This window comes from Passer domesticus, chromosome 2 (assembly GCF_036417665.1).
Source record: "Passer domesticus isolate bPasDom1 chromosome 2, bPasDom1.hap1, whole genome shotgun sequence".
Lineage (NCBI taxonomy): Eukaryota > Metazoa > Chordata > Aves > Passeriformes > Passeridae > Passer > Passer domesticus.
In genome coordinates, this window is record NC_087475.1 from 80691946 (window position 1) to 80712422 (window position 20477).

General features: G+C 41.5%; 1 protein-coding gene across 10 annotated transcripts in view; it reads right to left on the bottom strand.

Moving 5' to 3' along the window:
• Positions 1 to 20477, bottom strand: part of FAT3 (FAT atypical cadherin 3) — a 398570-nt gene that overhangs the window by 199976 nt on the left and 178117 nt on the right. For all 10 annotated transcript variants that reach the window (XR_010356488.1, XM_064409542.1, XM_064409543.1 and 7 more), the window contains exon 3: positions 15646 to 15960. Coding sequence is in view for 9 of the 10 variants with exons in the window: in XM_064409542.1 (XP_064265612.1) it covers positions 15646 to 15960 (315 nt within the window). In the remaining variant the exon portion in view is untranslated. The remainder of the gene's footprint in view (positions 1 to 15645; positions 15961 to 20477) is intronic.

Genomic DNA, 20477 nt, shown 5'->3' on the forward strand with positions numbered 1-20477 from the left:
ATCAGTAATACAATATAGTAAAAAAAAAAAAAAAAAAGGAAAATAACTTAAACTACTTATTTTTTCCTAAAGTCAAAGTAATTACTGAAATCCAGTAAACTGGATCCAGTAAACTGCCACTCCAGTGGCAGAGATTTCAAATACTTTTTCTATGTTAAATTATAATCCCTTTAAATGGAGGAGGTACATATGGGGGGGAAGGGGGTATTTAATACTCGTGACATGATTTATGGTCAATATGCTGAAAGGCCACAGAAATCAGCTCCAACTGATGAGAATCTGTCTCTAATAATTTCAAATGAACCTGGCTAAATATACTTTCTCATTTCACACTCAGACAATCACTACGGGTTCAATCCCACACCCATCTGCAGCAATGGCAAGAATCCCAGTGACTTCACTGAAAGCAGGATGAACCTCTTTCCTTTGAAGGTGTTACATTTATAGCCCATTTTTTCCAAAGTATTCATGAGACATGAGTGGGATTTATCTGTTTGTTTGGGTTTTTTTGTCTGTTTGTTTGTTCCTAATTATTAAATTAAAAGAGAAAATGAAGTTGGGGTTCTTCTACACCAGCTCTGATGGAGACAGCCTGCTGCATGTGCCACGTGCACAGCACCAAAGCATTCAATCCAGGAGCCATGTGAGGAGACCACACCAAAATCAGGGAAGAATGTATTTGCACAGGCATCTAAAATGGATTCTCAAAAGTCACTTCTAAAAATAATTTCCAGATATTTTTGGTGATTTCACCCGGGGTTTCTGTGTCATCTATCCTACAAATCAATTTTGACCGAATGAAAGATTGCAACAGAATTCAAGGTGGGGAAAGGATAAACTCTAAAGTAATAAGATCAGACTGTTATTCATTTAGAGTACTTTCACATCCTGACAGCTCCACAATTTCTGGGGAAGATTTATCTTGTCCTAACAAAACAATTTCTCAAGGGCCATGACTCGAGCGGACCTCTAGAGAAGGCAGGGCTGAGGACTGGGTGCCAGGCAGAGTCAGCACCCTGCGCTTCACACCACCAACACCATGGACACAGTGATGCAGGGCAAATATCTCTCTTTGGAGGCTGGGAAAATGATCCTGCAGTAATTCTGAAACCACAACAGCATGGGAAAACTACCAAACCTGAACAATTCAGTCTTATTTTAGGAAAAAAGAAGTATATGGAAGTTGCAATAGGAATTCAATTAACATTTTCGGCAAAGACCCACTTATGAAGGGCACTTCATGGACTCTAGAAATAATTTCTAAGACACAGTTTCACCTATACCTTTTCTCTTTTTAAAGGTAACTGAATATTCAAATGCAGTTCGTATTTTAAGTGCAATTTCTAATTGCATGCACAATTTCTAATCCATCTGTTTACTACATACTGTAAATGCCTGTTGTTCTATATGCTTGAATAATTATTGAAAATTAAATATTGTAAACAGTCAAATTAATTTCTCTCAGCATACCAAATTGCAATAAGGCTGCAAGATGATAAAATATTACATCCCCCAGAAATGGAACAAGTCACTCCTACCCCACACCACGCTGAATGTGCTTATTGATGTTTTGTAACAGATAGGAAACTTTTTAATCCAAAAATTTGCAACAATAGTCTGAAAAGCTCCACTACACCTTGCTATCAGTGAGACAGTGTTTTAAAAGGAATATGGTCTGCAATGCTGTAAGCTGTGAGAGAGTAAGAAAATCATGTTTCTTATGTGAGGCAAGTTGGTGCTAATGTTTTCTTATTTTTATCCTGTCAGAATCAATATAGAAATATATATACATAACATTTTTTTCTTTTGTTGATTTATTTATAGCATTTCACAGCAACAGTGGTATTCAAGCAGCCCAGAGGAGAAAAACATGGGACAACACTGTATTTGAATATATATTATCCATTCCCAAAAGAGATGTGGCCTCTCCTCCTAGATTTTTGTGCAAAACAGAGCTGTGCCATAAAGCCGCTCTACTGCTATGGTAATTTTTGGCTTCAACTGTGTTCATTATGCATTAATAGGTTTTTAGGCCAGATCAGATAGTGTGTTTTGGGCTCCTGGATAATAATGATCAGGGAATTTTGTTGCTTGGCCTCCGAGTGGTTGGCCTCTGGACCATAACCTCGGAATAGCACTGTTACAGCTACAACTATCCTGAGCCAGAAAAACAGGACTCTTTTTAGTCTGAATTTCTCTAACTTCACTGTCTTTTATGACTTTTATCTGTTAGATGAAAGAAAACCTTTGTCAGAAATTCTGTCTCCATGCAGGCACACACAAACTATGAAGCCACAACCTCTTCAATTTTTCTTGACAAATTACAAAGACTGAAATTTTTCAGCTCCCCATGGTATGGCAGTGCAAATTTTAGGTTTTAAAAAATGCACCAGAGAACCCCAGTGATGTGATCTTTTTAAGCAGATGGACTGACACAGGATCCAGTCATGCTTAAAAAGAGATTAAAATCTTGCTCTAAATGTCTGACTCTGTCATTTAACATTGAGTCCCTCTGCCCACACAGGCAGACAGGTGAAGAAAAGGTAGGATTTTAACTCTGGTACACCTGCCTACATGCACATCATTATCAACAAGAAATCAATATTCAGAGAGCTTCTTGGATCCTACTCTGGCCTCTATAAATGTCCACATCAAAAACCCTGGATCTCCAGTGTAGGAGGAAGGGATGAGGATGCTCCATTAGGTATTTTTTTAAACTATGGTGAGGCCAGCTTTTTCAGACTATAAAGGAATTTCACCTTTCAGGAACACAGCTGGACATCATGTTTGAAAACTTCAGCCTTTCCAGGATACTATGCCCTCATGTCCCACCCAAAGGGCAGTTTAACCCTTCTGTTGTAAGACTGCCTCTATCTTTCTTTTCTCATGAAAACAGAGAAAGAGAACAGGCAAAAAAGACCTCCAAACTTACAGACATTCCAATAAAGAGAAAAAAAAAATCACTTGAATAGTTTTTTTTCTGAAAATTCCTTTAATTAAAAAAAAGAGAAACAACCCCAAATATAACAAAAACAAGAGAGAAAGAGAGAAAGAGAGAAAGAGAAAGAGAGAAAGAGAGAGAGAGAGAAAGAGAGAAAGAGAAAGAGAGAAAGAGAGAAAGAAAGAGAGAAAGAGAGAAAGAGAGAAAGAGAGAAAGAGAGAAAGAGAGAAAGAGAGAAAGAGAGAAAGAGAGAAAGAGAGAAAGAGAGAAAGAGAGAAAGAGAGAAAGAGAGAAAGAGAGAAAGAGAGAAAGAAAGAGAGAAAGAAAGAAAGAAAGAAAGAAAGAAAGAAAGAAAGAAAGAAAGAAAGAAAGAAAGAAAGAAAGAAAGAAAGAAAGAAAGAAAGAAAGAAAGAAAGAAAGAAAGAGAAAGAAAGCCACAACTGAAACCTATCAGAACCAACCCTTTGCAATTTCTGTTAAATTTTGGAAAAAATAATTTATAATTGTATCTATATATACACACCCCAGAGAGAGGGAGGGAAATCTTTCCACAGATACAGATGCAGAACATATTTATATATCCTGTATCCTATTTGGAGCCAATCCCTCGCAGCCCCTCCCTGCAAGCTCTGCAAGAGGCTGGGAGCTGCAGCCCAGGACGAAGCCCATGGCACACAGGGGTTCCTTGCCAGCCAGTGTCCAAAGTGCCCCATGCTCCGTTTTCTAAAAGCCTCCTCTCCACTCCTCCGCACACCCAGAGTGCCCAGCAACAAACTTAGCACTGATCAATACCGCCTTGGTTTTTCTGATGCATCTCCATCTGCTTTTCCCCATCTGTTGTCTCAGGCTCCCCCTAAACTGCGAGCTTTTTTGGTGCAGCAACCATCTTTTACTCCACTTATCCTGCCAAGCACGGCAGGGTGCTGCCTCGCGGCTGCAGCTAGGAAGGTGCCACAAGATTGCAAATAAATATTTAAAAAAATAAGTCACCGTTTCAGCTTACCAAAAGGCAGCACAGGTTTTGCTTTTCCTGACTGAGTTCTTAGCTATGAATTATTTTTAATTCTCAAATGATTGAACTAAAAGTGCAAAAAAAAAAAAATCCACAAAAACTTGCGCAAAACCCCCCCCAGAATAAACAAACAAACCAAAAATACAGCCAAAAACAAAAACACAAAACCAAACTCAACCTGAACCCCACAAACCTTGTTACTTTTCTTGCAGGACTCAATGTGCAGAAATCAAGGTATCTTGAGTGTATGATTTTGGGTTGTTTAGGAACTATTGGAGGTGGGGGTGGACATTCATGATGACAAAAGCTAAGTCCATACACACAGATGGGTGAAACAGTTGTTGAAATGCAATATTTTCTATGTCATGTAACTGTCTTTTATACAGTCCTATCAACAAAATATGTATTACTTTCTTCATGTTTTCATCTCCTTTCCTCATGTTTGTTTATAACCAAAAATAATGTCTCTCTACATAGGAATCTTCCCTTCTCTGAAATTTTTGTCTTCCCATTAAATCTTAATTACGTTTTCAGTCTGCATGTCTGTTGTTAATAAGGCAGTAAAGAGATTAGACTAATGCTTTGCAGGGTGTTTGTAAAATCCCAGCCATTTTGCACAATGACTTCAAGCAGAAAGTAGAGACAGAAGTTTTGGAGGTGGAGAGGAAACCTCCTCCTGCAGGATGAATACAATAAAAAGTCCTTGAGAACCTCCCTGCTCAACATCAGGCTGCAGGAGAGATGCACTAACAGATTAGAGCTAAACTTGGGAATGGGGCATGACGCCCCCCATGCAGCTGATCAAACAAGGACTGTGTCCAAACCCGGCCAATCTGCTTTTCTGATGCTGAGCTGTGCATCCTTCTTAAAGGACTCTGTCCTCTGCAAGTGAATCTAACCCAAGCCGAGGGGTTTTCACACATACAAATGCAGGGCACGGACGCATTATTGAGTCAAAGCTGCAGCTCACCCAATAGACTACTCAAGTTAATTCTTAAGCATGTGTTTGCCTTATTTTTCTTCCCTCTAATGGATAGCATTCCCTTAATCAGTTTGGATTACATTAAGTGTTAGAAGAAAGAAATAAAAAACCCGAGAGAAATCCCCTAAGAAATTACCGACTCACATGAAAAATATCTCAGCATCATGTATATCTAAGCTTTTAATATAGTCTAACATCTTTTCATCCATGAAGCTACTTTGGGTAATCTTGTGTGTGTTTATTCTCTGTTTAATTAATCTAATTCACACCTACTCAATAAATTAAATTTAGCAGCAATTATTCCTTGTGTCATTTGCAGTGCATTCCCAGGTCGTGTCTCAAGAACTGCCTCAGACACAGAATAATAAGGACAAAGAGAAGATTCTTCATCCCTGTTTGCCTCTCCTAAAGGATCTGAGTAGGCTTACAGCATTTCTTCAAAGATTTTAAAAAATCATCTCATTCTTCTATTAACAAAAATACCTTCAATATCTTTGAGCAATGAGAGCACCTTTCCGTAATAACAACTTCTTAAGGATACAATGGTCAAATTCTCAAGTGGCATAAACCACATAATTCAGCTGAAGATATAGCACCACAAGCACTTGTGCTTCTTTAAGCAACTTTTGTTTTAAAACTGCACATTTTATTACAAGAGTCTGTGAATAAAATGAAGGTCAGAAAATACAAGCATATGGTGAATGGAGCAAAATTAATTATAGCCAAAATATTCTTGTGCAGAGCAGACTTACATTTATCTTTTGGGTATTGTGGCTACATTAAAAAAAAAGTGCATGTGCACTGCTGTTCATACACTGTTGATGAGTTAAAATTCAGGAAATAATACTTAGTTTTCAAACCAAATCCCTTTAAGAGCTGCAAAGCTACTTGCTAATTACCATATAAATAGATCACTGCAGCACAGATTCCTTGCACGCAACTCATCCGACACAAACACTGAATTTCTCTTAGAAGTCAACAAACCCACAGCATGTCATGACACTGACTTACAGGAAGCAATGAGGAAACGTTCCTGCACAGAAAGTACAAGCAAATGTAGCATTGACAAAGAAAGAACATGATTACTGGAGGTAGTGGGAGACTTGAGTGCTCTGGGTTTGCTTCCTTGCTCCATGACAGCATCAGCATGAATGCTTAGGCTTGTGCCTGCATTAGGCTGATGGAGAAAGGAAAGTTCCTTCTTCCACCCAAAAGACAAGAGTCAGTTCTGCCCTTATATGCCCAGGTTCCGACAGAGCCATCTGAGACTCCCTCTCCCTGTGCAAACTCTAGTTCTTGCTCTCCTGTGGACAACCCAGGCTTGCTTTTGGGCAAGAGAGAAAGAAAGGCAAGGAAGGACTGAAAGGCAGGGATGGGAAATGGTGGGCTAGCTGGGAGCAGGATAGGAAATAGATTCTCCCAGGGCTCCAACATGCCCAGATAAGTTCTGTACACGTGGTAGGAAACACTGGTGCCAGGGTTGCCTTGCATTTAGCAGGGTAGGATGGGATGGACCCATGCCATAAGGCTTTGCACTACATGTGGCCGTTGCCTTTGAAGGCAAATTAAGACCAAATTTTTATTGCTGGCATCAGATGAGTTAGCTGTTTCCTTTGCATCAGTTCCTTGCTTGCAAAAAATTAAAACTGGTCCTATTCTACCATTACCAAGCAGCATGAAGGACTTAGCTACCACAGGAGGAGAAACCAAGTAGGAGCAACACACAAGGAAGTAGCATCCACATGACAATCAAAATAAAAAAAACAAGGTTACAAGAGCATGGTCCCATGTAAAGAGTGTTTTTTAAAAAATTAACTTCAGAGCTCTTCAAGCACTGTACAAAGCTGTGTGTAATGTGAAAGCTGTGATTAGGGGGATCTTCTGATATTTAACCCCCAGATACTGCTTTATTTTTACACATGCATGTCTCCGGTTAAATTAAGCTCTGTGCATGTAGACATATGGCAGCACGATCTGTACAATTACACAGATAAGGTCACACACTTCACTGGCAACAACACTACTAATTTCAAAGAAGTTGTGTCAGTCTTCCCAGCAAACGAAAAACACTCTCATTAACATAAGGGGAAGGGGAAAGGAGGAGAGAGTAATTTCGCAGAAAATAATTATCTTTGGTTATAACAGAGTAACTCTGATAGAAACAGAGTCAGAAAAAAAAAGGGGGGAAAAATAACACAATCCACTGTTAAGCTTAATTTTTGAGCAGACTAGTTTAGCTGAACTGTGAGGTCATGAGACTTTGGGGGCACAAGAGGTGCTGACACAATCTCCTGTGTGATGAAGACAAAGAAGAATTAATAGTTGGTGATTACTGACATCGTTGTGGCTTATGCAAACACACCTGCCTTCCCAGTTGCCTTCTCTTTTTATTTCCATTTCCGAGCTTTGTTATTTTTTTTAATACCCACACGCACCATAGGTCAATCTAATTCTCCAAACAGGAAATATCACCATTTGTACCAAGGATCACATGTTAACTAAGAGTAAGCCAGAACTACATTCCTTGCTCTAACTTCCAGTCCTCTAAGAGATTTTAGAAATTCCTCACACAAGGTGAAACACTACTCAAGCCACAAAAAGTGCCTGATCTAAGAAGACAGTATGATTGTACTCATTGCACCTGAGCAAAAGGGGAAAAAGCTGGTTTATATTGTCTGCTTGGGATTTGCAGTGTCCAACATCACAGACACCAGTACTAACTTTGACTGTTGAGCGAAAGATAAACACAAATTACGTGACTGATTAAAAAGCAGTAGGAAATAAAAAGGAAAAAAGAACGCCCCCCATCCCGAGCTTTCACCTCCTCTGGGCTAACATCACAGCTTTATTTTCCTCTGTGTCAGCTCCCTCTCCAGACCCCTGCTCCTGCACAAATGCCTCGCTCACAGGCTCCATGCCTCAGCATCCCTAACTCACCAACCTAATTCCTCCTGCCAGAGTTCACACTTGGACCACAAGCAATTACTGTAATGCAGGGACATTTGCTGATATTATCATAATAATGTATGGCAGGATATGACAAGTTTCCATAGCATATGCATTGTGCACACATTTAACAGGGCTGTTACTCAGTACACGTGCTACAATTTCACCCAGTAAGCTAAACTGTGCTTCTGCCATTGATAATAATTCTAACAATCTAAACAATAACATTCTACCTGGAAGTGAATGGAACAGCCCTACTTAAAAATTAGTGCAGGAATCGCACAGCCTATTAAAAAGGTGATTTCTTAAACAGTTCTGCCTAGCTATGACTTCTGGAAATTTACCGATAGAGAAACTGAACTGACAGACAAGGTAGAAACATTAGTTTCACAGCTCAGCTGATAGGTGAAGTTACTTCTGAATAGGCAGAAGATATGCTCTGCTGATGTTTGTAACAATAACAAATGATTGATGCAATGCACAACAATGTAGATTTATGAGATCAGCAGCAAAATTGTTGCTGGGACGGAAAAAAGGGAGCTGTCTGGTTATTGGGCAGCAACTTCTTCCATCAGAAAAAAAACTCTGTCCCACTGGCCCTTGCCATGTTATGCCCTTCAGACTTAAGTCTCTACTGAAGCAAACAGCAAGTTCAGATTAAAAACTGGTGCTGCATTGAGCAAGTGAGGACACAACTGTCCAGTTAAGGCAATGGGAATACTCCTTAAACTCCTTCCTGTGAAAGAGGGCTAAAGAAGTCATCATGGACATCTAAAGAAAGGTTAAAATTTCTATAAGCAAAGTATAAATCTGCTGATTACAAAGAAATGGCATTTCTAAGAAATATTGTATCTTTAAATGCCATTTGAAAAGAGGCACTTGATACCAGTGACATCCAGCAATCTCAACCATATTCAGTGCTTCATGAATAAAAACCCACTGCTAGCAGAAATCAGGTCTGTTCAAGAGAAATGATAAAACTGGATTTATTATTTTATTAAGAGCAGCATTACTGTAGCTGCAACTGAGGGGACACAGCTCACACCTTTATCCTCTCCACAGATAACACATACAGATTGAGAAGGAAATCGCTGCCAGGGAGGAAAGGAGGAGGGAAGAGACATGCTGGCTGAGCCCAAATTTTGTCATTTTCAGTGGAATTAGTGGTCTGGCCATTAGACAATACTTACTTAGTCTAAAATTCTTTTCTATTTCTCTTCATCCTACTGGAAGTGATGCTTCTCTTTTTTTTTTTTTGTATGTCTATGAATACATGACTGTGGATGCACGTCTATTAATGCCAAGATGCCTGAAAAATCAATAACTTGCATTTCCAGAGCATATTTGATCCCCAAACTATCTACTATCTACTATGAATTAATTTGCAGGACAATCACATAAGGCAAGAAAATACTTCCACTTACAAAAAAACCAAAACAAAAAAAAACCAAAACAAAACAAAACCAACAAAAAAACCCAAAAAACCAAAAACCAACCAACCAAGCAACCAACGAACCAACAAAAACCAAAAAAAATCAAACCGAAAGGAAAACCATGAGATGAGGTGACTCAAAGTCAAAAGAAGAGTTTGTTTTCCTGCTATGCTGCAGCTCACGATCTAATTGAAAATTTCCTCTGGGAAATAAACGTGCCCTGGCAAGCAGATGGACTTGATTTACATCCTTCCCCATACTTTTTTTTTGTCTCTCCTTTTTTCTTAATTATTACTATTATTATTGTTATTATGACAAACTCCTTAATGCAGAACCTTTGTCTAATATGCTGTACAGTGCCTAGCACACTTATAGGTCCCACTGTGATTAAGCACACAACCCAGACATCCACAGTCCTTTGATTTTCCAGCTGTTAACCCTGGGCTCAAACTACTGCATATATGGTGTCTAGTAAAAAATAAGCATGCCAAAGCAGAAATTAAAGCTTTTAAAACACTCCAAAGCTCAATTTTTAACAGTGAGTGCATTACAAAGAAGTCATTAAGAGCCACACTTTTAAATAACAGAGAAGTGAAAGCAAAGAAAGTAGATAATTTAGCATGTGTTGATACAACATAAATTACAGAGGATGGAAGCCAGTTAATGTGGAATGGGAATTATATTATAAAATTCTGTATTAGTTATGGTCACACATCAGTGATGGATATATCAGGCCGGACTCTGCAACTGTTGGTGAACTCAGCATTTGTACAAACAGTGTTAAAGAGCATAGAAGGAAAGGGAGACCAATTCCTCAAATTCACCATTGACTGGAGAGCCCCACAATCAATGTCTTTTGCCCCTGCAAGGTCCTCTCTGCTCTTTGACAGGGCAAGGACACTTACAGGCTGAATAGCAATGAACTATTCATGCTATGACATGATCTGCAGGGCTGATCATAAGCTGCCAAAAACAGCTCCATGGCCAACACACATGAGGGAGACACCCTTCAGGAGGAGCACCCAGTGGGAGGGAACTGACCTGCAATGCCATCAAAATTCAAAATACATTTTCCAATTAGACCACAATAGTACCTAAAACACACCCTGGAGAAAGACTGCAGGTTAGACTTAAAAACAACAAGAACAAAAAAGCTAATGGCCTTCATTTACAAGATATGGAAGATCTTATTTCAGAGGAAGTTTACTAAGAGTTTAGTAGCATGGATGGAGCAGTCAGGACAGGTGAGCTTACCTTGACCACAAGAACAGGCTGAGAAACCTGGAAATCTTCTGTGACCACAGGGAAACCCTCCAGAGCTGCACAGAGCAGCCCCCTCCTCAAGGTCTGCTCTAGCAGCAGCTATAATATTTAGGTGTGATAGAAGGACAATCCCTGCTCCATTCCTGGAAATGTTCTTGGCCAGGCTGCACAGGCTTCTGAGCAACTGGTCTAGTGGAAGATTTGCCTGCTCATGGCAGGGGTGTTGGAACTAGATGGTCTTTTATGTCCCTTCCAATCCAAACCGTTCCATGATTCTATGATTTTTGGGCTGAAAAGAGGCAGTGGGTACCCAGCATCTGTACGGCTGGCAGCCATCAGGATGTGGAGCAGCAGCAAACCACTGGATTTGTCTCAGTCTGTGAGAGCAAAGACACGTGGGGATTTCTTGGGACAAGGCAAAGAAAAGTGGCTATAAAAATCAGAATGCATGACAGGAGGGTGAAGCACTATTTTAGTATGGCAGAGCAAGCGTGGCTTTCAGACCCAGCAGGATTCTATGCCAGCTGGCTTTGTGAGTGCAAAAGAAAGCAAAGCCCAGCCTACTGAGAAGAGCAGCATTCATACCAATTAAATTCTGACACTCACTAACCCCATATTAGCTTACATAAATATTAATACTACTTCAGTGTGAAAATATCCAGAGTCTTTCCAAATCTAGGTGCAGATGTGACAGTTCAGAGACAGCTTCCAGAGGCAGAGCATTGCTGCTCTGCAAAGCTGTACTGCCCTACATGCACTATTTCTAAACCTACAAGTGAGTCCTGCCTTAACCACTGCAGCAAATACTATTTCAGGGGTGCCAGAGGTCTGCCTCTGTTTAAATGGTGCCAGCAAAAGGCTAAGCAAGGTGTAAGCAGATTTTCCAGACACACAAGCATAATTTTAGAGTAAATTAATTAATAAGAATGTGCACAAGAGTGAAATCTGGTCTGTTGGCATGTTAGTTAAAGAATCTCTTAAGTAATCTACATTAGCCTGAAGAGAAGCTTACTGGGTTTGTTCAGAATATGTTAACACTAAACAAAGCAATGGAATGGCTTGAATTAAAATTTGTTTTTTTCCAGAGTGCAGAAACATAATAAATCAACTCAATAAATTACCCCTGTGCTGTGAAATTAACACCCATATACATGAAATAGGAGTAAGAATTTACAGCTCTGATCAATCAATTTTTTTATTAACTCCATCTTCTGTTTTATTTACCTTCTTCCACGTGCCTCTCACCCAAGAGGGCTGAATGTGGCACTCCTGGGGGCTGGTCAGCCCAGCTGCTCCCGCAGCAGCTCTGCCATCCTCCCCATCTCACACCACCCACAAAGGAGCACAGCCCTGTGACCCTGTGCTCTGCCAAAGCAACCCTAAGCCCTCCCAAGCACAGAAGTCAAGCTATGAGGAAAAGGCCTGCCTCTCCCAGCAGCCACATCAGGGTTTAGGCTGACTTGCAGCTGCTGAAGATGCTGAGCTCCAGGAATGCCGCCCTTGCTGCTGTGTGTATACACAGCTGGGAAACAAATGCCCAGGGGAATGCCTTTCCCTGTAGTAATGTAACCCCTAGAGTCACCCCAACTTTTTGAAAAAACATGTTTCCTACTTCCCTCGCAAAACTGTGGTCTTGCAATAAAGGAAAATCCCATCTTGCTCTCTTGGATCTGCTACTCTTAGACTGCAGTGTCCACCAGTTAACAGAACAAGGCTGCCTTGTTCTCCACTGTGAATGATTTATGGTTTCACACGTGCTCATGTGCTTCATTATTCACTTAGGACTTGTACCTACGAATATCAGCTCATGAGATAAAAGTGCGCACCAAGGCGCAAACTGATGCTTGGCTGTATTTCAAAAAAAATATCAAGGTGAGAAAAAAAAAGGCCTTCATGGGAGGTTGCCCACACTGCCTTTCCAATCCTGACACACATGGGCGGGCTGCTCATGCTCCTGTCCTCTTCCCTGGAGCACCCAGATAAACACCAAGCCCAAAGACGAGGGCCCTTGCCACCTTGTACTTGTGCCCCCGCAGCAGAATCAGCCCCCAGTGAGAACACACCCACAGTGAGAGCACACCCCATTCAGTGCCCAAATCAGTGGCTTTTTAGCAGCTCTTCATTCCTGCAGGAGCAACTCTGCATCTCTCTGAAATCCAGAGAGCAAAATGCAGGTAATAATCCTGAAAGGTCTGAAGCCTGCCTTCAAACAGATCCAAATGCACACAATACATTTGCAGTTGGGCTGCCTAAAATAGCCACCACGAGCTGTGCCAGTCTATAAAAATGTAGGAAGTGACAACTTGTCTATTAAGAGGTTTCTTCCATCTACAGATACACAATACAAGGCGTTATGTTGCTTCTGCTATCCACATAATCAATCATGAGTGCAAGAATTGGCTGAAGTTATGATCCTGAATTAGAACCAGGAAAAAAACCTGGACTCCCTGTGTCCCTGCTTGATCAGACACATAGTGGTCCATGTGCCTCCAGAAACCTGCCTGACCTGCATGAGCTACAAGGCAGCTGAAAGTGAGCTCCAGAGGAAGGGAAACACGGTCACTGCTGATCTCCAAAGACAACTGAGAACACCCCTATGCTCCAGCACACTCCCCATCTCTTCTGTCTCTTCCCACCAAAAGATGTAAAAAATGCAGGATGCTGCCTTCGTGTTGACTCTCAGCAGTGGATTACTCACAGGAGTGAGATGTCAGTTTGCTGGCAGTGTTGAAACTTCCAAAGTGACACAGAAAATAAAAGATCCCCTTTCTCAAATGACTGTTCTCCCCCGACAGCAGGAGCATGCTCATTCAGCCCACGTATACAGCAATCGCAGCATATTTGGGTTCACATTAAACCTTTTCATCTTGATTATACAGCATGCTGTCGCATTTAGGGCTGCTGTGCAACGCTCTACGTGAGTTACTGCTGTGCTGAATCCCAGCAAGAGCATGGGGCTGGCAGGCTATGAACCTCTTCTGTGCGTGCAGAAGTCTCCTGTACAAAACAACTGGAGTGTAAATTACTGTCTGAGAGAAAACTAGTGCACTGCAGGGAGATGGCTGAAAGGAGCCTTGCCAGAGACCCCCAGGGGCACTCTCTAGGAAAATCCATTATGCTTTTATTTCTCGGACATCAGCATCCCATCAGGAGAAAGCCTTCTGATGTCAAGGCCTGGCACTCCCCTTTACGAAAAGAGATCTCTGCACACACACTCTCTGTCAGCCTCATCGTTTTCAAAACAAACTCCAAGAGGCACCTTGCCCAGTTCTCACTGCTCTGTGTTTGGCACTGAATTGGATAGAAAAGGGATGATTTATCCTCTCTATAACAAATCACAGCCAGTCACTAGCAAGGATGCTCACTGAGAGTAAGGGGGGCCCTTTGGGAGGCAGCAAAGGGGGGCCCTTTGCCCAAGCAAAAAGTTACCCATCCTGCAGCCTTTAAGCTCTCAGACAGCAATTTCCACAGTGCAAATGAAGACTAACCACTGTCAGTGTTAACTGTGAGAATAAGATCTCACTGTTAGGGAAGAGTATCCTGCCTGCTCTCCAGAGGGACAAAGAGCCAACCCACAGGGTGTGCCACCAGGCCAGGGTGCTGCAGGGCTGCCACGTGCCCAGCTCCAGTCCTTGTCACAGCTCACCCTGCAGATAAGCAGGGCTGTGCTGAGCAGATTGCTCTGCGGGAGGAGCTGATGGAAGGGAAGCACAAGCATTAAACACTGTGAGTCCTAACTCTGCTACTTTGCCCAGATGGGATTTATGGGGTGGGGAGGGGGAGAAGGGATGCAGATGGAAGAGCATCTTCGGCCATTCCAAGTGTTAAAAATAAGTGAGATATGCGCCTTAGGGCTCAGCAGATTGAACACAGTGATTATACATTCTCCATAATTCTTCACCTGGGCTTATGCCTGAGAAGATCCTGACCCCTTCTTACGCCACACATTGCAATAGGATTGCCCAACCAAATGTTGAAAACCTATTTAGTGAACATCATTTCCATACACAAAATTAAAAATGCTCCTTCTCATGTCTATTCCTTGCAGTTTTTTAGCTGTTTAGAAATTCAGCAGAAGATATAAATAACCTTAAAAAAATCAAAACCCCAGAACAAAACTAGGGCCATGAAAACAAGCAGGAGCACTGTGTGAATTCTCTGAACTACTTTCATAAAGAACTACTTTCATATTGCTCTGGAAGATACCTTCGACTCTCCAGCTCCAGATCATGCTGGAGGGTCCCCAGAAGCCCAGTGAGTGAGAAAAGCTGGGCACATGCTGGAGTGAGGAACACCAGCTGCCAAGCAGAGGTAGGCACCCAGCAGGTGCTCACACATGCAAGATCTCAGGCTACATCTCCTGGGGCAATTTCTTTATCAGCCTCATTCAGCAAAGGCACCTGGGGTACAGACACGTGCAGAGCTGCTCTGCATGGGTGCCATGCTCCACTGCCAGCTAACAATAGTATTTTAAGTTAAAACAATCACCCTTTCTGCCACGCTGCACCCACAGGCTACATCCCCAGCAGCTGTAAACCAGTGGAAACCCACAGATTCTTTTTAAAGGCCAGAGGGATGTGTAGATCACCTAAACTGTCTTTCTGTGTAAAGCAAGCTGTAGAATTAAATCCACCTACTTCAACATGGAGCCTTATTACATGTGCTGGCCAGCTGTCATGTCACTCACTCCAGTGGTGCTACACCAGCCAACAAAGAATGAAACACTGCTCTGTAACCTGCAACAGCTTGAATCTGCTTCCTAGCACTGTTCTGCAGACTCAGCGCAGCAAAGTCTCATCCCTGTAGACACAGGGAAGAAGCCAGCAGCAATTCAGTGACCCAGGGCAGAGTGATTGCTGCAGCAGCACATCTGCAGCACATCACCTGCCAGCACGTTCGCACACCGATGCAAAGCAGAATGCTTCAGACACCAACAAGATGCTTCAGTCACAGAAGCCACCAGAAAACAGAGGTTCAGGAAGCAAACCAGTGCACCCTGAAGGGGTGAAAGCCAATAAATATGTAAATTGAATTTTCCCACTGCCCTGAGGCAACAGGGTTTTGTTACCTGTTTTGGGATTGATTACAAAGAAGTTCTGGGGATTTCCACTTGTAATCCGGTAAGTCAGTTTTTCATTAGTGCTGGAGTCAGGGTCCTGGGCTTGGATCTGAATGACAGATACATCCTTTGGGGAGTTTTCCATGACAACTGGGTAATAGATAGGCTCAGAGGTGAGAGGGGCATTGTCATTCACATCCTCCACTTCAATGTAGACTTCGATGGTGGTGTAGAGGGGGACAACACCATGATCAGTGGCATACACCGTCAACCAGTAGGATTTGGTCGTCTCCCGGTCAAGAACATCTGCTGTGTAGATAACTCCTGCAGAAAAACAGCAAGCAGAGGATGTCACAAATACCATCAATAAGACATCACATCTATTTTCATTTGGCTGTATGACAGAAAAGTGTTCAGCATATAACAAAGGTGCCACCCGTAGAAAAATTCAAGTTGTCCAACACATGAAAACAGAAGCCTGAGCTCAGGAATTGTTTTGTGAACTCAGCTCAACATCTCAATCCTTTGTCCCAAGAAATTGAGAGGGAGGGAAGGTAAAAGGATGGCTCTTCACAAATGCCCTAATGCCACAGCATTATTTGCCAGAACTGCAGCTGGCAGAATAACAGAACAAATACCATCATTTTCTGCCTTGTGATGGATGCAAACTTGTATAAACCTTGGTAGGGAAGGATACGACCACAGACAATGAACTGCACAAAAAAAAAGTGGCCTTTCTTTTCTATTTCCTGCCTGTGCCCTTGCTAAATAAGAAAACCTAGGAGGGAATTTAAAATAATCCATCCAAGTTCAGAAAACAGACAGTAAATTTAAAATTGAGCTCACCCATTGCAAAATGCTAAAATCCTGGATGACAAGCAATCAAAAGCTCACACAGCAGCCCTTAGACAATGAATATAACAAATATATTTCTATCCTCTTTTATCCCAGAGGAAGGAAAAGGAAAGGCTTGGCCACTTCACCTACTGGTGTAAGAAAACATCAGTTGGTTTGCCACCTGTTCCTAAGAAACAAAAGAGAAAGTCTGTCTGTGTATAAGGAGATGAAAATATTCTTGATGTATGTGTCATAGAAATGGTGAGGAAATGCATTTTCTTATTTTGACGCTGGTGTGATTCTGACTCAGAGCCACAGAACAGAGAGGGACTGAATTACCAGCCCCGTGCCTGAACTGTCCTGGCATGAGGGGCTTCCACCCACTTCATTTCTGCCTGAAGTGCTTTCGAAATCCATCCTCCTCCTGACATGAACACCTGGTTCGTGTCTGGTTGGAACCAGATGACCCTTCAGGTCCCTTCTAAACCAAACCATTCTGTGATTCTATGATATAGCAGAAACTGCCACTCTAAGAGTTGCTTGTATTGGCATAGTCCAAAGCTTCACTGGCTTAAGCACTGACCACGAGTGCACAGAGGACCAAATACACCAGTACCACACACAAAATTACACCAGCATCAAAATAAGCAAATGCACTTCCTCAGCACTTCTGACACATGTACCAAGAACATTTTCATCTCCAAATACAGCATTGTTAATCTTGAGAGACACACTAATGCAGTGGATCTCAAGCTTAAGAAATACTCAAAAGGACTGTTTGCAAACCATCAAATCATGTCATTAGTAGATGGCAAATGATGGAGAAACTGCAGGGCAAAACATGAACACAAGAAACGTGAATTTAGTCTCAGATGTGTTTGATGTTATTTAGAACAAAATTATCAGTTAATCATTGAGGACAGAGCTGCTCTAAGGTCAGCATTAATAAAATATATGTGTGTCTTTTTGGCTTTGGGGTTTTTTTTAAGAATCTGACTGCACTGTTTCCATGACAGCTTCATATCTTAGAAAAGTTTTCAAGGTAGCACAGAACCCAACCACACAGTCACAAAGATGCCACATGTATTTGCTCTTCTAAGATATTTTTTTCTTTGTAATACTACAATTTTTTTTTTCAAGCTTTGGATATTTTTTTAATGTCTTTTAATGCTACTTTGAACTGGCAAGCATACTCCTAACATTTGATCAGCCATGTAACAGAGGAAGGAGAAAGGAGCAGCACTGATTCTGGTCATGTGTAGGCATAGGTCGTTTTGTAGTAACCTCAGATCCATGTCCTTCTCATTCAGATGTGTTATTCACCCATCATAGGTGAGGAGGGCAGCACTGGAGGACAAAAGCAGAGTGTATTCTAAATATTCTTGTTGGCAGCAATCTGTGCTATGTAATGAGTTTCTGTAGAAACATAGGTGAAATATATGGTGAACTGTGATGAAAAAAGCCCACAAGTCCAGAAGAGAAATTACACTGCAAGGATGAGAAGTGCCCATAACAACCCACAGAAATAAATAAGTAAAATAAATCCACAGAGGAAAGAATCAGGGGAAAAAAAGATGAATATTAGTGATACTAGAGATGAGGATTTATTCAGAAGACAAGAAGAATTATTTTACATCTTTAAACAAAATTTGAAATAAAAAGGGTTCACCCCCAGTGAGAGCACAGAAGGTTTTAGCAGATTAACCTATGTTTATGAAGCTGAATTTCACTGATACTGAGGTGATAATAAATCTATCTTCTGAGTCATTCCTTCATTTTATAACTCCTGGCAACAGTCACTTTTCATTTCTGTATTTCAGAAGGGAAGGATCATTGAACAAGCATTAGCTACTGCCAACAGGTCTGCTACACTGGTTCTTACTTTTACTTTTGATTTATTAAAAGGTCCCAGATACAATTAATTCCTTTTCCTCAATAAGTCTTGTCGTTTCACCTGTCAACATCACACAGCAGTTTGATAAATAAGAAGCCTTTTGCTCACTTTCAGGTTTTCCACATGGAAATCCTTTCATCATCCTGGGAATACCTTCTACCACGCTCTTCAACATTCTGTACAAAATGCCTTCTTTCTGTACACGCACATATGGATATAAAGGTAGTACCCATAAGAATACACAAGCTGCCCAAATATTTAATCGATCACTCCACACAGGTGTGGATGACATCCTTCCAGAGGGATGTCAAAAGCCAGCTTCACACGAGGTGTTAACCCTTGAGAGTAATGATGATATTTGGTCATCAACGCTGCTTATTCATCACCATGGCATGAATGCAAAGAGGCTGACAGAGCCGACATCAGGAGCTGCAAAATATTCCCTGGGCAGTCCACAGACAGGCTCTCACTCACTTTAGCTGAGAGAAAGGAGGGGAATATCCTTGCATAAAATCACAATAAATTCAGAAAACGCATAACTTACTTCAAAGCTCACAGATATTAACAGGTAAAAGCTCCTGCTATTATAGGAGCAGAAAGAAGGGGAGGCCTTTGGGAGCAGCTCTAAGGGCTTTTCTTGGATGGGTTTTTGTGGTGCACTCGTTGCAGCTGCTTGCCAATTAGAAGAGAAATGTGAACAAAGTAATGATGCCCAAACTAAAAAAATCAAGAAAAAAACACCTGCAGAAGTCATGAAAATTTCAACAGTACTAAAAACCAAAAAGTTCCAAGATTTTGCAGACACATTTCTGAACAAGACAGATAAAACAGATGTTCTCATCCACTGGGATGCTACACCATGGAGGCACTACAGTGTTTTTACATGAGACAGCTGAAATCCAACCACACATCTGTGAGCCAGCTCTTTATGTCACCCTCGGCTGGATTTTGCAGTATCCCTGGAGCCAGCACTACCTGAGGCCCAGGGCAGCCTCAGAAATAAAGCCAGCCATCAATCCAAAAAGCAGAAATATAGCCAGCCATCAATCCAAAAAGCAGTGCCACTGCACTCCTCCAAGTACATATGCCCCATGCAATTTGCCAACCACCACGTGCATTACAAACACTGTAAGTGAAAAATAACAACAGAGTGCATTAATTGCTGAATAAAATCCTCAGCACATTTATATGTAAATTAAGAGCAGCCCTTGGGCTCGGCAATGTGCCAGCAATGCAAAGGTTGTGTGCTTGTTTCTCTTTAAGGCTTGTTTTCCCTCTTTCCCTGAGAAAATAATGGGATAATGTTTTCTGTATGGCTCCTGCAATTGGACACAACGAGACACAGCATTATGAAGGACAAAGGGTTAAAAAAAAAAAAAAAAGGAATTATGAAAGTGGATGAAGAATTGGCAAATTGGATTTCCCTCTTTCCTCTCCCAACTGATTTGCTGTACGTCTGTCACCAGACCACTTCAAATGATGTGGTCCACCCAAAAAATATCTGAAAGTCATGTATTTACTATCATGATGAGAAACCAGAGAGGCTCTTAAAACAAAAAGGGATTAGAGAAAAGCATTACTTCTTTCATCACCTCTTTTTTGCCCCCTGTTTGTTTACTTTACATATTTGACAGTACTGTGTATATAGGCAGTGTGATGGATGGACCTGCCACAGCTCTTTAAGAGAATGTTTACTGGAGGTGTCAGCCTGGCTGTTTACATAGGTGCCCATCGCCATGGATATCTGCTACACACATACGTTCCTCCTAAAAGTCAGATCATCCTTCATGAATACTCTCAATAGCACAAACATTGAAAGGAGTTCAATTTTGTTTAGTTTTTTCAAGTCAAGATTAAAAGACAACTTGGTGGTCTGTAAGAAGCTGCGCATGGAAAAGTCAAAAGAGAGTAACAAAGCTCTTTAATCTAGCTGAGAAAAGCAAACTGAGGTCTGATGGCTGGAAGTCAACGGCAGAAAAAGGAGAGTGCAAATATTCAGCAAGGAGGATATCTAGCAGGAGCAACTGCTTGCCAGGGACAGGCTAGAATCTCCCATCATCTGGCACCTTGGTACTGAGACAAGACAATAGAACCTATTCTTCTACCCAAG